We start from the raw sequence: 15,509 nt of genomic DNA on the forward strand, positions 1-15,509 counted from the left end.
CACACACACACACACACACACACACACACACACACACATATATGAACCTAAATGAACCTAACATATTTCAAAAAATGCAAGTTAAAAAACGGTTTTGTATCGATATACCGCATTGCGACGGAAAATATACAGCATAGTGGTCGTCCTCCCGGGTTAACGCAGCTTTTTCAGCTAAAAGGTCAACATTGTGATGTAACAGTATCCCCTGAGTTAATCTTAACACCCCTGCGGGAAGTGTGTGCCGTGTTGCAGATAAGCGGCAGCTTACTGTAAAGATGACTGGTCGGACATCTGTGTTTCCTCCCAGCCGTCACTGCCATGGACAGATTAGTGGACATTTGGCACCTGGGCACAGACATGCGGGAGGCTCCACTACCTCTCCTACACGGGAGAAAGACACACTTTGTGATCCCTTTTGCCTTTGTTATTTTGTGTCGCTTTGTAGTCGTTTTATGTTTCTTTGTGGTCAGATGTTTGGTAATCCATCCAAGGTCCCTATGGCTCCACAATTGTTTTTTTAATCTCTCAATAACATCTCTTGCTTTTAAAACAGAACGTTTTTTTTTTATGACTGGCTTGTTGTTGTTGGGAAATTCGTGGGAACAAGGCATGCAAAATGTAAAATTTCCTTAGAAAATGTTACCCAATTCCCTATCATTGTGAAAACTGGTATCTTGTGACATAGTTCCTTTCCCTGTTAAAGCGCCCATTTTCTGCTCATTTTCAGGTTCATTATTGTGTTTTGAGCTTGTACCAGATTAGGTTTCCATGGTTTAATCTTCTAACAACAACATATTTTTGTTGTACTGCACATTGTTGCAGACCTTGTTTTCACCCTGTGTGGTTCAGGTTTCTGTTTTAGCTCCAGAGTGAGACATCTCACTTCTGTACTATCTTTGTTGGGAGCTGCACATGCTCAGTAGCTCGGTAAGATCCATCAGCTAGATAACTCTTTCTCCAGCTTTGGTCAGTCCGAGGCAGGATCAGCTGGGAGACGTCTTCTAGACCAGGGACATTTGTGGAATACCTGCAGAACAGGGACAGGAAGTAGAACAGGGACAAGAAGTAGAACAGGGACAGGAAGTGGTTAATTTGGAGATTATGGTCAACTAGTGTGTGTTGTAGCAGTGTGTTGCCATTGAGAACGAGCTAGCATGCTACGGTTAGCCACCTCGTCTCCAGTGACGTAGAAAGCCGTGCAGATGTTGAACAGCTCCCCCGGAGACTGAAGACAGAGGACATTCAGAAACCAGATCTCACTTAAAACAGCATGAATAGTGTTTTTTCCAAATTTGTATGCGCGTGGAAGCAGCAGAGACACAAAATAACACCTCACATCACAGAAAAAGGGATTTTTGTTTCCATAATATGGGCACTTTAAAGGCATAGTTTGTTAATGTTGTAAAAGCTAGATCGGAAGTGGCATCTCCTCTGGGCTCTGAGAGCAGAGCGGAGACAGGTTCTTAATTTCTCATCAAAACTACTTCCTGTCTCATTCACCGGGAAGCAAACGCCTAATGTGATCATACTGAATGATCACTGTTTGACACACATTACGCTCAGGCTCGTACACGGGGGGAGTAGAGTGTGCACAGCGGGGCTTCGAGGCGTTTCATTGGTCCTTTCCAAGCAGACCGCGAGGCAGTGATTGGTGGATGTTTTTACAGGATTTATTTTATTGTTACAGAAGTTATTTATTGCCGTAACAAAAATAATTCAGAAAATATTTGTTTTAACTTATTTCACCCTTGTGTTGTCTTCCCGTCAACCATGAAAAACGTCGCACACATCGCTTTATTCTCACTTTTTCAGTGTTGTTGGTGTTTTTTTTAATTTTTTCTTTTCAAAGTTATTTGAAATTTCTAATGTTGACATTTTCAGTTTATTTCGAAGGCCCATTTTTTTGGGATGAAAAAACTGAAAACGGGTCACAAAATTGACCCAAGGACAACATGAGGCTTAATAAAGCTTTACTTTGTCTACTGTAAATAAAGAAGAGAGAACTGGGTACGATTTAGCGTTCATAAAAAGCTGTAAATACATTTCATGCTCGTGTCACGATGTCTCAATTATGAATTAGCTGGGGGGGTCTGTGTGTGGTTGACTGAGTTTTTGTTTCTTTCTGGTGAATGGGTGGGGCTAGCTCACTCTCCTGACAGACTGATTAGCACACCTGATTCATATCAGCTCTTTCTGTGTTGCTTCATAAGACCTGCAGTTCTCCTCAGTCTTTGCCGGATTGTTACGTTGTATACATGTGGAGAGGACGTTTTTTTCTTGTTTCCTTACCTGCCTGCTACTCTGAGGAGAACACTCTGCCTGCCTCTACTGCCTGGTGTCTAGCCTGCCACCCAGTTGTATTACTGGCCTCACCTTGTCCTGACCGCACTGCAATAAACTTTGTAAAAGACCTTCCTTCTTTGTCTGCTTCTGGGTCCTGTTAAGCCTTTTCTGACAGCTCGGTGTTGAACACTTTAAACTTTGATCAGAGTGAGATGTTGACGCAACATCAATAAAAAGTGCAATGCACCGACACAGGCCTGGGGATATTGGATAAAGTGCTATCAAAGCGAATGCTTTGAAGCTGATTTTGCAATAGTCATGAAAAATGTTTTTTTTTTAATTTTTTTATAATCACTGTGTGGGATAATGGGACGTTGGTTTCATTGGAAGTTTAGATGTTCCTCAACTTTATCAGCCCGTGCAAAAGTCAGCACATTGATACCACAGCAGGAAGGAGTTTCAATCGATTAAGGCATAATAATTCCAGTAAACAGACATTTTATATTGCATTCACATCCTGGAAGCTCTGAGCAGCGGTGTGCTCACTGCTTCAGTTCATTAGTCCACCTGAGAGCAATAATAACCACTCGCTGACACAGACGAAAGTATTTTAGTATCCTTCTTAGAACTCCTCCGGTCTTCTATACTGGGAGCAAACCAGAGGAAATGAGACGTCATTGTCAGAGAAAGATTACAACTTGAATCAGATCAAATATCTGTACATTCAAGGCTCCCGAAACACAACCAAGCATGTTATAATAACATATTTTTAGGATGGCTTGACACTATTTGTAGCTACATTCAATAGTGAGCAAACTTGGGAAACCACTGCACTAGTGTATACGTGTTGGAGACAATGATTCCCGCTCATTCATTGGTTGTTCCCTAATAACATGTAGGGAGGGGTATGACTGAAGGGATATAGGTTATGTAATGGGCAGTAGTTTATTTATATTCTGTTGTGTTCATAAGTTTACATATCCATGCTAAAGTTGACTAAAAAGAGGAATAAAAAAATCATGTTTTGGAAATTTATCTTAATGCCTCAGTTAAAAAATGAGGTTAAATCCAACCTTTAAGGACACCAATTTTCTTTGTGAATGAATAATGTGTTGTATAAATTGATATTCTTCCTTAAAATACAGGGGTATAAGTATAATACCCCTATGTTAAAATACAGGGCTATAAGTATACATACCCCTATGTTAAATACAGGGGCATAAGTATACACCCCCTATGTTAAATACAGGGGCATAGTATACACCCCCTATGTTAAAATACAGGGGCATAAGTATACCCCCCCCTATGTTAAATACAGGGGCATAAGTATACACCCCCTATGTTAATCAGGCATAAGTATACCCCCCCTATGTTAAATACAGGGGCATAAGTATACACCCCCCATGTTAAAATACAGGGGCATAATTAACACCCCCCTATTTTAAATACAGGGCATAAGTATACACCCCCCTATGTTAAAATACAGGGGCTAGAGTATACATACCCCTATGTTAAATTCCCATAGAGGCAAGCAGGGGTATGTATACTTATACCCCCTGTATTTTAAGGAAGAACATTTATTTATTTACAATATATTATCTATTCACAAAGAAAATTGGTGTCCTTAAAGGTTGGATTTTACCTAATTTTTCAATTAAGACATTAAGATAAATTTCCAAAACATGATTTTTTTTATTCCTCTTTTTAGTCAACTTAAGGATGGGTATGTAAACTTATGAGCACACCTACGTGATATTGTGCAATGTACTCCTTTTACTCTATTCTATTTATTGATGTGTATGTTGTGTGTTAGATAAATGGTGCAGATATCTGGATCAAAGCTTTCTAAGTCTAAGTCCTTTGTTCTGAGCGACTGAACCACCAAAGCAGACAGCGTAAACAGTGTGTTAACAACGAGCAGGGGCGCAGCACAGCGTTCTGGGCCCTGTAGTAAGGCATAAATTCTGTTGATAATAGTATTCCTCTCTATATTTATTCAGTACATATCCATGTCCTGCACTTATGGAACCAGTGTATATCCTGCACCTGCTGCTATTGCACTTCTGGTTAGACCTAAACTGCATTTCGTTGCCTTGTACCTGTGTAATGACAACAAAGTTGAATCTAATCTAATCTAATCTAATCTAATCTGAGTGTAAAAAGATCCTCTATATGTTGGACAGGCTGCCCTGGAACATACCGGACAGAGTCATTCAAAACCATGTTGCCACTCTGCTGCTATGCCTCATAACCCTTGTGTTGTCTTCCCATCAACCATCAACTTTTGGCGCTTTTTTTTGCTATCCTTTTTTTTTAATTCATAGCCAAATTTTTCACAATATTATACAAAAACAATTAGTTTCTTCTTTTTTTTTCAGCCCTCTTTGTCTCTTTTTGTAACTTCTTCCAAGGTTTTGGTCACCTTTTTTTAAATGCCACAAAATTCAATAAAACAAAAGTCAAAATTCGGTGAAAGTAATCATTTGGGCGGCGGGCGATTGTGGCTCAGTGGGAGAGCGGTTGCCTGCCAATCGGAAGGTTGTGGTTCGATCCCCCCCCTGCAGTCTTGTCGAAGTGTCCTTGGGAAGACACTGAACCCGAGTTGCCCCCGTGCTGTGCATCGGAGTGTGAATGTATGTGAATGTTTATCTGATGAGCAGGTGGCACCTTGTACGGCAGCCCCGCCACAGTTTATGAATGTGTGTGAATGTTCCGTGTAATGTAAAAGCGCTTTGAGCAGTTGTTAAGACTGGAAAAGCGCTTTATAAATACAGAACATTTACATTTACATCCTTTTTACCTGAAGAACATTGTAAAGCATCCATGTTATTTTTCAGGCAATTTGGTTGAAAGAAAGCCAAGTTCCTGATATTAAAAATAAAAGAAAACGGGTCAACTTGGACTTGAGGACAACACAAGGGTTAAAGAGATGTTCACATCTGCCTCATCTCTCTGCCTTTGTTTTGTTATTTTTAGTAAAGTGCCGTTTGAAGAGCGAGTATTCACCGTGCTGAAGTGGCTACAGCTGCCAGATGATGAAAGGTTTGTGTATTTAATAAAGTGCACGGCAATTCAGCAAATGCCATAAAGAGTGGTTGTCTGTAAGTAAAAAAAAAAAAATGTTTCCTCCAGACCAGATTTCTACACGTTGTATCTGGAGGAACCGGATAAATCTGGACACAGCTACGGACCTGTGAGTGGAGGGGTAAGTTCACCTGATCGCTGATCGGATCATCACTCGAGAGCCAAGACACTAAATGAATCCGTGAGTTAAGCACTGTTCGGTTACACTTGAAGTTTTCTACATAACAGTGACATGACACAGTCATAACACATTATTTTTATTTAACTTATTTGTTTGATTAGGACAATGCACATTAATTAATCTTTCTGTAAATGCGCCAATTGGCCATTTTTCAACTGTAGTCCTACCTATGATGCATGTCTTTATGGTGGGAAGAAACCGGAGGAGACCAACGCAAACACGGGGAGAACATCCAAACTCCAAACAGAACGACCTGGATTGGAACCAAGAACCTTCTTGCTATAAGGCAGAAGTGCTAACCACTTAGCTGCCGTGCTACCTTATAAACAAGTCATAAACGGTTATGACATAACGCGTTTTTGGCAAGTGGCAAGTGTCAAACTTCCCATTATTCTGTTTTTTGTTTTTTTGTTTTTTTCATTTTTCTCTGTTGGCTTTTTAGCATCCATGAAGACAAAACCAAGCTCACATTTTTGTTTTTAATTAATTCATCTTTAATCACATCTTAGTGTTGACCTCACTAAACGGCGCTGAAACGAAGCCCTTCATCATATTAGACACATTAGCCTTGGTTATGGTGTCCATTACTGATGCTAATCACAGTAAAGTCTTGTCATAGCTCAATTAAAAAAGGTCTGAAGTCCTTTTAATGGACCACAGATAAAAGATTTCCATAAAGATTTAATGAGGTCGCTAATAAAACATTCAGACTCTTTATGAGCCTTAATGAATAACATGGCACCGATGTCTCCCTCGCCGACAACAGCCCCAGATCAGAGGCGCTAGCTCCAGTGAGCAAAGATCGCTTTGTGTGAAATTTTCAGAGACGCAATCTGAGAGATGAGCCGACGTAGACACCCGAGGGATATCTCGCAGGTTAAATATCTGGAACTTTTTTTGCAAGCTAAATCCTGCATGTTAAATATTTTTTCCACTGGCAATGACAGCAGCGACGACCTTAAGCCAATCAGAGTGCAGGTCCGCTATAGGAGGGAAACGTCAGCACAAACCTTGTTGAGTTACAACACCAGCAGGGAGCGTTCATTGCAAAATGATTTATTCTACTACTCTCTCTGCAGAACAGACGATCCTTGCAGCCTGCGTATCCCCAATCGTTCTCTCCTTCATTTTACTTTCTTTTTCTTTCTTGTTTTTTTCGCTGCAAATTAGCACAAAAAACAACTTCTCATTCCTGGTTCAATTCAATTCTATTTTATTTATAGTATCAATTCATAACAAGAGTTATCTGGAGACCCTTTACAGATAGAGCAGGTCTAGACCCACCTCTATAATTTACAAGGACCCAACAGTTCTGGTAGTTCCTCCAGAGCAAGCAACAGGGCCACAGTGGCGAGGAAAAACTCCTTTTAGACAGAAACCTGGACAGACCCGACCCAGGCCAGACCCAGACCCAGACCCAGACTCTTGGTAGGCTTGTCTGACGACAGTTGGGGTTAAAATGAAGATGGCAATAACAGTCACAAAAATAGTAGTTTGTAGTAGTTCATGGCGTAGCAGGGCACTGTGCGGTGTACAAGGACCCAGGCGAGCGACGTAGCAACAGCAGCCCAGCAGGACGTAGCAGGCCCAGCAGAGAGTACAGGATGTAGAAGGGCCCCAGCAGACGTAGCAGGACGTAGCAGGGGCCCCAGCAGGACGTAGCAGGACTAGCAGGCCCAGCGACGTAGCAGGGCCAGCAGACCAGGGCAACAGAAGTACAGGCCCCAGTAGAGCGTAGCAGGATGTAACACGGCATCGTTTGGGTGTTTTGAGGAGACCAAGCAGTCTTGTCAGGGATTCCTCGACAAATGTCTTGTAATGTGTGACTCATCCTGGCGACACCACTCGAATATATATAACGTGCAAACCAGCATTGTAGTACTCAAGATGGAGTCACTATTTGAATGGCTCGTCTCGGAATCCACCATATTTTCACTTGACCTTGTCTCTGTCTCAGATAAAGAGGACTCATGATTTTGTTCCAAAACTAGTCAAGACCACAACTGCCTTTTTGATTTTTTTATCAAGGCATTTCTCATGATACACTTATGGCAATAAAAGAGATGAATGGGGAAGAATCTTAAAGGTGCTCTTAGAGATGTTGGGTGACGTTTCTTCTTGTTGACGTTCAAAGTATTCTCAAACAAAACAAGACTTGCCGCCCCTCCGTCCTCCTCATCTCGTCCTTGGGGTCTACTGTCCCCTTCCCTTCTTGGCTTCCGCGCACTAACCCCACACCAAACCCCCAAATCCATCTTGTTGGTTATTGGCTGAAACGCTGGAACACTGTTAGTGTACGTTTCGTGGTGCAGGTGGGCACATTTGTTACGTTTGTAGACCCTGGTCTGTCTACAGCGTCCTGGTCTGTCTACAGAGACCGCATTTTATTTACAGTGTGTTCTGGGGACAGGCAGCTCGCGGATTGTGAGGAGATGTTCGCTGTATGTGACAACAAATGTTGTAGCCTAAAACATGCATGACATTGCCTAAAGGCCCTTTAATCTTAGTCTTTTAGATAAGTTTGAGGAGTGCCAATGGTTAGCATTTTCCACATTTTATCCAGCACGCAGTGTGGGACTCGCACTCGTCTGGTCTTGGTCTTTGGCTCAGTCTCAACCACTCAGTCTCTGTCTTTTCTCGGTCTCGATACTCTCTGGTCTTGGTGGTGACTTGGTCTCGGTTTTTGTGGTCTTGACTATAGCACTAGTGCAAACTACAACAACTTTAAGTTACCCTAAAAAAAAAAGTGTAATTAAAGTACATGGAGTTTAGAAACCTCTGGTAATCCCCAGCGTGGCACAGTTAGAAAACAGGTGTAATCCTTTCTATATATTGAGGTGGGTCCTGTTTTGTCAAGTGGAACTCCAAAGAGCCAATCAAATTAATGGACTTAATATAATCTCTTTCCATTGTGTGTACATGAAACATGGAAGGAAGATGACCTAATGTAATCAAAAACGTGGGTTAACGGCTGATTCAGACACAACATCAAATAACATTTACAGTTGGAACTAAACATGACAAACATTGTTGACTGTACTGTAAGTGTCTCTATTTGTGGGACATAATACATCAAATTACCCAAACAGGTTATTCCCAGTAACAATGAGATCACGTGGTGTCAGGTCTACCCGCTGCAGACCGTCTAGCTATCGTTACCATTTTGGGAGTCATGCACAGCCAAACTTTAAAACTGACAAAGAACACTTGAAAATCCCCGTGAGCACGTAACAAAATCGCTAATTTTGAAAGTATAGTTGGTGTGTTATACTCATTATACACACATACATACATACATTCATGCGTACTTTGGTTCAGTTGGTCAGAGTAGTGAGGGGCCTCTATTAGCAACATGTCCTCGTACCTAAACGTCAGAATAGGTTGATGTTATAGTTCTATACACTGCCGGTTAACGACCATTTTAGACAAGTGACCATGACATGAAGCCCAGTGGCAGTTTTAATAATGTGACCAATCTATGTAACTTAACAGTCGCAAGATTTAAACACATAGTTAACATTGATGACCTGAACTAGTTTAGTTTGGGCAACCTAAATACTTAGGAAGAGATCAGGGATTGACTTAAAATGATTATTATTACTGACCTAGTGATTATGATTATGATATATTTACTCCACACACTTTTTGTGTATCTTTATTATCTGTATTTATATTTTTCCAGTACAAGTGCTTACTTTTTCAATATTATTTACGATCACAGGTAAATATAACTTACATTTTGGTTACCTACTTTTGCTTTATTACTTTAATTACATCTTCAATTTATTTAAACTTCACTTGCCTACACCGCAGTTTTGTTTCTTGAACTATGGCAACCGCACTTTACAAAACCTTTATTTGAAGCCACTTTCATTCAGTCTACCTTCTGCTCTTTGTCTGTTGTTTGCCTGTTTTTTTTGTGTGTTTACTTGTTTGTGTGTTTTGCTGTTATTGTAGAAACTGCTGCTGGAAAAAGGGAATTTCCGAACGGTCTGCTTTTACTTTGTAGATATATTCTATATAGATAGGTTTTTTGATAGGTTGTTGGTAAGGTACTCCTTTTCAAGTGGTGAGGCAATGCAAACAGAGCTAAAAAAAAAACTAGTTAATGAGTTTTTGAGTTTTTATTTGCAGTAATTTGCTCAGTAGGGTAGTTTAACAAATTATTTCACACACACACACAGACACACACACATACACACACACACATCAGGGAAAGTCACAAACATGATGCCGGTTTAGATGATGCATTTCTCAAGTGTGGTCCAGGCATTTAGTTTGGGAGTTGTTGGTTTGTTGAAGTTTAATTTCTTATTTCCATGCAGCATCAAATCAAAACTGGAACTTGGAACATAAACAGCTTCTAACGTTGTTTGTCATTGTTTGTGCTACATTATCTCCTTTTTGGCTGTTTTTATAAGTGGCACGGAGATCCCCCTTTGCAGATTACTTTCTCACATTGCCTTAGTTTCAAATGGAAACTATGAGCCGAAGGAGCCAACCTTCACTCAGCTAATCTCCCCTCAGAGTCCCAAATGAAAGCGTGGGACTCTGGGAAAATCTCCTCCACTCGGTTGTCTAAAATTTCAAATTATGTCCTTGTATGTCTTGACATTATATTATAACCAATACACTGTGATACTATTTTATGCAACCTTTATCAGTCTTTTGTTGAAAGCATTCTAACTATCTCTTATATCTGCTGGTTTAGTAGGTTGTCAAGAGCCGAATGAACAGCATAGTTAAGCAGAAAGACTCAGACTCCCTGAGAAAGCAAAGACCATTATCAGCCAACCATACCACATCCTTTCCATTCTCTCTAATGCCTTTGGGCCGGGGCTATAATGGCTCTCAGAATAGAACTAATCGTTATTCTAAATCTTTTATTCCTGCTCAACACGTAATGCTTATCCTAAATGACGGCTATCACCGGGACTATAAGACATGTTGTTGTTCTTTTATATTGATTTACTGTATTATTGCCTTTATTGTCTCTTATGTACTGCTTTCAGCTGAGTTATTGTAACCTGTCCCCATGCTTGTTTAATGTTTCCTCTGGCATCTTTAACCTCTGTAGCTACTGTTGGTGAGTGTTTGTTGCCACTGACTGTGTAGAAGGGTAACATGCAAATGAATTGCCCTTTGGGATTCATAAAGTGTCTCTAAAGTGAACTGAACTGTAACTAATGGGAGCTTTTTTTAGCTGTTTAGCCAGCTTCTGAATGTGTGTGTTTGTTTCATTGGTTTCACACAGCTGATTGAAGCGATCCAGGGTGTGGATGAGATCATCGGTCAGCTGATGAACGGCCTCAAGCAGATTGGCCTCCACCGCTGCGTCAACATCATCATCGTGGCAGATCATGGTAACACACAATAGAAAGTGTGACTCGAATGTATCACAATGGAGTCATGGATCCAATACACGTACTGGTGCACTGTGTGGGTTAGAAAAGGGAAGCTCTGATACAATACGCCTGATAATTGCAATGATGTGACCGGTTTAACTTCCAAGTTTTATTTATAGGCTCCATTCATTTAGTCACTGCCGGCTGCTGAGGCCGATTTTGGTGACGCGGCACCCTTACGTTACATAAAAATTATGAAATATCAGAACATTACAAAGAACATAGAAATAAGAAGGGTATGAAAACAAAGTGAATGGTCTTTGTAATTCTTTTTATGATGGCCCTGAGAAGGTTTCCCTGCTGACTGCTCTGCAAATAGTAGACTTCATTACATTGGGAATCCATACAGTGAACTAGTGGTTCCCAAACTTTTTCAAGTCATGGACCCCTAAACTGACACTAAGTAGACCAGGGACCTATGTGATTTGAAGATTCCTTCCCAGGGTCCCCCATCTGATTGCTTTAGCTGTTTTATTACAGAAAGTGTACGAAACCAATGACCCACATAATCATGCATTCTGTCACTTTGTTACCTATGGATGAAATTGTAGTAATAAGTACAAACATTGATTTATTCCCCTTTCTGCTGGGGACCCCCTGAAACCCCCTCAAGGAGCCCTGAGGATTCCCGGACCCCCCTGTTACACTGTTGAGTTCTGAGCAGGAAGTATTCTGAAAGGTCCTCATTCAGGAAGCTTCAACAACACAGGCTTGAGGGATTTTCTGCTGAAGAAGCATCTCAATTTCAAAATTCTAACTTGTTTCAGCAATGGTTTATGAACAAGATGAACAATTAGGGAACCATGGATGCTGTTAAAAAGAAATGCTGTATATGTAGTTTCGTAAAGTTTACAGGTTGATGCCGTACTTAGCAGCTGACTCTCAAACCTTGTTTGTCTGATGACCCACGTACACAGGTTTCACTAGTGCACAACGACAAAAAACAATTTCTGGATGGAAATCAATAAAACAGCTGCAGTGTAATGGAGTGTAACAATACGCGCGAGTTCATGGGATAACGTGCACAGTAAAACCAACACATTCTCTCTCCCATCTCGTAAAATACGGACGCTTGGTCAGGTGACTTTGTCGTTATTTTCTAATAGCACGCTTGGTCGGGACTATTGGCGTCCATTTTGACGCTGTTTGGTTAAGGAAACTCTCGTGGGCGGGCTTACGGTTCCATAACTTTATAACTCCTCCCTCTAAGTGTCTGACACACAGCCACTTAGAGGTTAAAACGGGACAATATGTCCAGTTTTGTGCAATAACACTGGCCTGAAATGTGTGCAATACTCAACTGCTACTATCATTATTATTATTATTATTATAATTATCATTATTATTACTTTTCACCATTGCAACTCCTTAATTATGTTAATTATGTAAATACTGAATCATATCCACACTCCTTATATTTCTTCATTTATATTTCTACTCTGATATTTCTACTATTTGTTTAACTGCAACACAGAGTTTCCCTTCGGGATCAATAAAGTATTTCTGATTCTGATTCTGATCCTGAACAACGGGCCGGTTAAATAGGGTGACCACCTGCTAATAAGCCCAAGGGGGGACAAGTGGTATGTTTCTGAGGGACAATGTGGGACACTGCCTGGCGAAGCGGTGCCCCCCCCCCCACGGCAGGCTCACTAATACTGGTTTACCCATTTCTAGCACCTTGCATAGTATATTGATAATGCCCTATCCCCTAACATGTGTAACTGCTGATGTAAGCTCATGAATAAACCTGTGTATTTTTTCTAATAAAGATTATATTTTGAAATCTCATACAATTATAATATAATTGACAGATGCACTTCCACTTACGATTTACTTTAGCTATTAATTTATTTTCATTACAATTTATTCACTTTAATACATTATAATATATATATAGGACTAACAGGAATTGTAGTTGCTCAACACCACAGGAACAGTTTAAACTAAAGAGTCTTCCCAGTCTTCCTTGTACCCACCTCCTTTCTAACTTGGGTGGGGGGGTCTCAGACTGCTCAGACTCGGCTCTTTCTCCAGTTTTTGAATTGGAAAGCGCTTTCCTAAAAGTCCCTTCCCAGTGTTCTGGTATGCACGTGCCTGCGCGGTCATGACACAATCGGAGGGATTTTAACTATATTTGTCTGATTTAAAGTCTTATTCTGTACATTCTGCTGATAGTGACTTTAGAAGTCAGAGAGACTAAATCCGTTCAGATCACAGATCATCTCCAGTGTGTTGTTAATTAAAATCAGATCATCAGATCGCATGTAGAGCACTTTGAGAGCTACAATTAAACTAGAGACTGTTCCAGCTGATATGTGGGTCTGATTATATTTAATTAAATCGGAATCGCACCACAGTGTAAATAAGTCCTTCCTGTTCTGGAATCGGCTGGAACTGCCTGACTTTACCGCAGCTTTAGTGTCGCCCCCCCACCACCCCCCGGCTGCGGCCGCCTGCTCTCGTCTACTTTACAGGCGCAGTTCATGTCCACGAGCCTAATGTTCGTTTGGCTGCCTCGGGCCCAAGATATAGAGCACCAACTTTTTTTTTGAGCAAGATTGATTATGCTTGACCGGTCTCAATTTGCGGGATGCGGAATTGCTGGCGCGCACCCGTCGCTACGCGGGACGGGTGGTCACCCTACGGTTAAAGAAGAAAGCGACGTCCCTGAAATGCGGCAATAACGGGACGGTTAAGGACACAAACCCCGCTCTCTTGGATGAAAGTCCTGTGTTTGACCCATCTACCCCCCCGACCAACCTCCCTACGCAGAGTTTACCCCTCACATACTACTCGCTAAACCCCGTCTACATGCTGATCTCCCCAGTACTACACACAAAATGTCTGTATTTTATGCTTTATTGTAAATGGACTGTATTTAAATAGCGCTTTTCTAGTCTTAACAACTTCTCAAAGCGGGGTTCAGTGTCTTGCCCAAGGACACTTTGACATGGTACTGCAGTGCCAGGGATTGAACCACGATCCTTCCAATCGGCAGGTTCTACCACTGAGCCACAGCCAGCCCATGTATTCTTTTTAGTCCCTGAGATCGAGACCGTTACCAGTGTGATGAAGCATGATATGACGGTCTGTGAATGAAACCGCTGGTTGCTGTTGCAGGTATGGAGGACACGAGCTGCGACAGGAAGGAAGTGTTGCAGGAGCTGGTGGGCGACGTCCAGGACTACTGGGTCACAGAGGGGCCGTTCGGACGCATCAGAGCCAAAAACAAGGACACTGTGCGTGAGTACACACGCTGAGGCGTCCTACTCAGAGGCTGCTGACTGAGCCAGGATCCAGGCGGCAGCGGTTCGAGTCCCATTTAGAAGTAAAAGTAAAATAACGTAAACCTAACCCTACGTCATGACCAGCGTTGTGTGCGTAACCTTCAGGAATTAATCCCAAACCACGTTCTCGTTCTAAACTTAACCAAGTAATGTGTGTGTGTGTGTGCCTACCAAAAACCACAATGAAATCTACAATTTCACAACAATAAAGACATGTTTAACCCTTGTGCTGTCCTCCCGGGTCAAAAAGATTAACACTTATTCATATTTTTTTACCCTTTTTTCGACATTTGACATTTTCAACGCATATTTCTTTCTTTTATTTCACTAACTCCACTTTACTACCACTAGTTTTACACTACGTTTTGCAATCCATGGTCAATAACCCTCATTTGTGTAGAATTAGACCTAATATTTGAGTTAATAAAGCAGAAATTATGAATTATTTTGACTTAGTTTGAAGCCATTTCAATTTACACCCAAAATTCAGTGCAAGTGATTGTATTTGCAAAGAGCATTGTATGGAATCCGTCCTTTTTTTGTGGTAAGTTGGTAAAAAATGCCATATTTTAAAAGGGGTTCAATTTGACCCGAGGACAACAGGAGGGTTAAAATGACAACCTTTACCTTTTAAAATCACGACCGACGTTCTCTGGTATAGATAGGTTGCATTTCTGCCACTGCTAGGGTGCTATTTCATGGAAAGATCCTGAGAGTTGTATTAGCGATAAGGGAATATATTACATAAACAACCCATATTTGCATGGTTTAGAGAACCAGGAGACACTGATGGTATAAAAGGGCTTCTGGAGAATCATGTGGTTACTTAGAACAAGCAAAAACATGAGAACTTAATCGTCATGTCTGTTCATAAACAACATGCACCGGCTCCTGTTTACATTTTGGAGTTCATTCAGCACATTTTCCCAGAAAGACACATAAGGTGTCACACCCAAACCTTCATGTTCAGCTAACGTATCAGTCGGGCAAAGCAGCTGGGCACCACACAGCTAAACAACCTGAAGCCTGTCAAGATGAAGATCTGAGATACAATATCTGCAATCAGGGAATCACACAAAATAAGATGTGTTTCTGTGAAAGGAACTGAGCCGTGACAGAGCGTTGGGTAAAGAGGGAAGTCCCGATGAGGCTGATGGCTCTCGCTGACAAACGGCTATTTGCCTCCCCAGCTTTATTTTTCATCTGTCTGGTCGTCTTAAGAAACGTGTGTGTGTGTGTGTGTGTGTGTGTGTGTGTGTGTGTGTG

General features: G+C 41.2%; 1 protein-coding gene across 1 annotated transcript in view; it reads left to right on the top strand.

The window, feature by feature from the left end:
• LOC116691915 (venom phosphodiesterase 1) overlaps positions 1 to 15,509 on the top strand; it is a 67,672-nt gene that overhangs the window by 22,446 nt on the left and 29,717 nt on the right. The window contains exons 10-13 of the mRNA XM_032519829.1: positions 5,260 to 5,325; positions 5,416 to 5,488; positions 10,803 to 10,911; positions 14,077 to 14,199. Coding sequence (XP_032375720.1) covers positions 5,260 to 5,325; positions 5,416 to 5,488; positions 10,803 to 10,911; positions 14,077 to 14,199 — 371 coding nt within the window. The remainder of the gene's footprint in view (positions 1 to 5,259; positions 5,326 to 5,415; positions 5,489 to 10,802; positions 10,912 to 14,076; positions 14,200 to 15,509) is intronic.

Source organism: Etheostoma spectabile, chromosome 7 (genome assembly GCF_008692095.1).
Source record: "Etheostoma spectabile isolate EspeVRDwgs_2016 chromosome 7, UIUC_Espe_1.0, whole genome shotgun sequence".
NCBI lineage: Eukaryota > Metazoa > Chordata > Actinopteri > Perciformes > Percidae > Etheostoma > Etheostoma spectabile.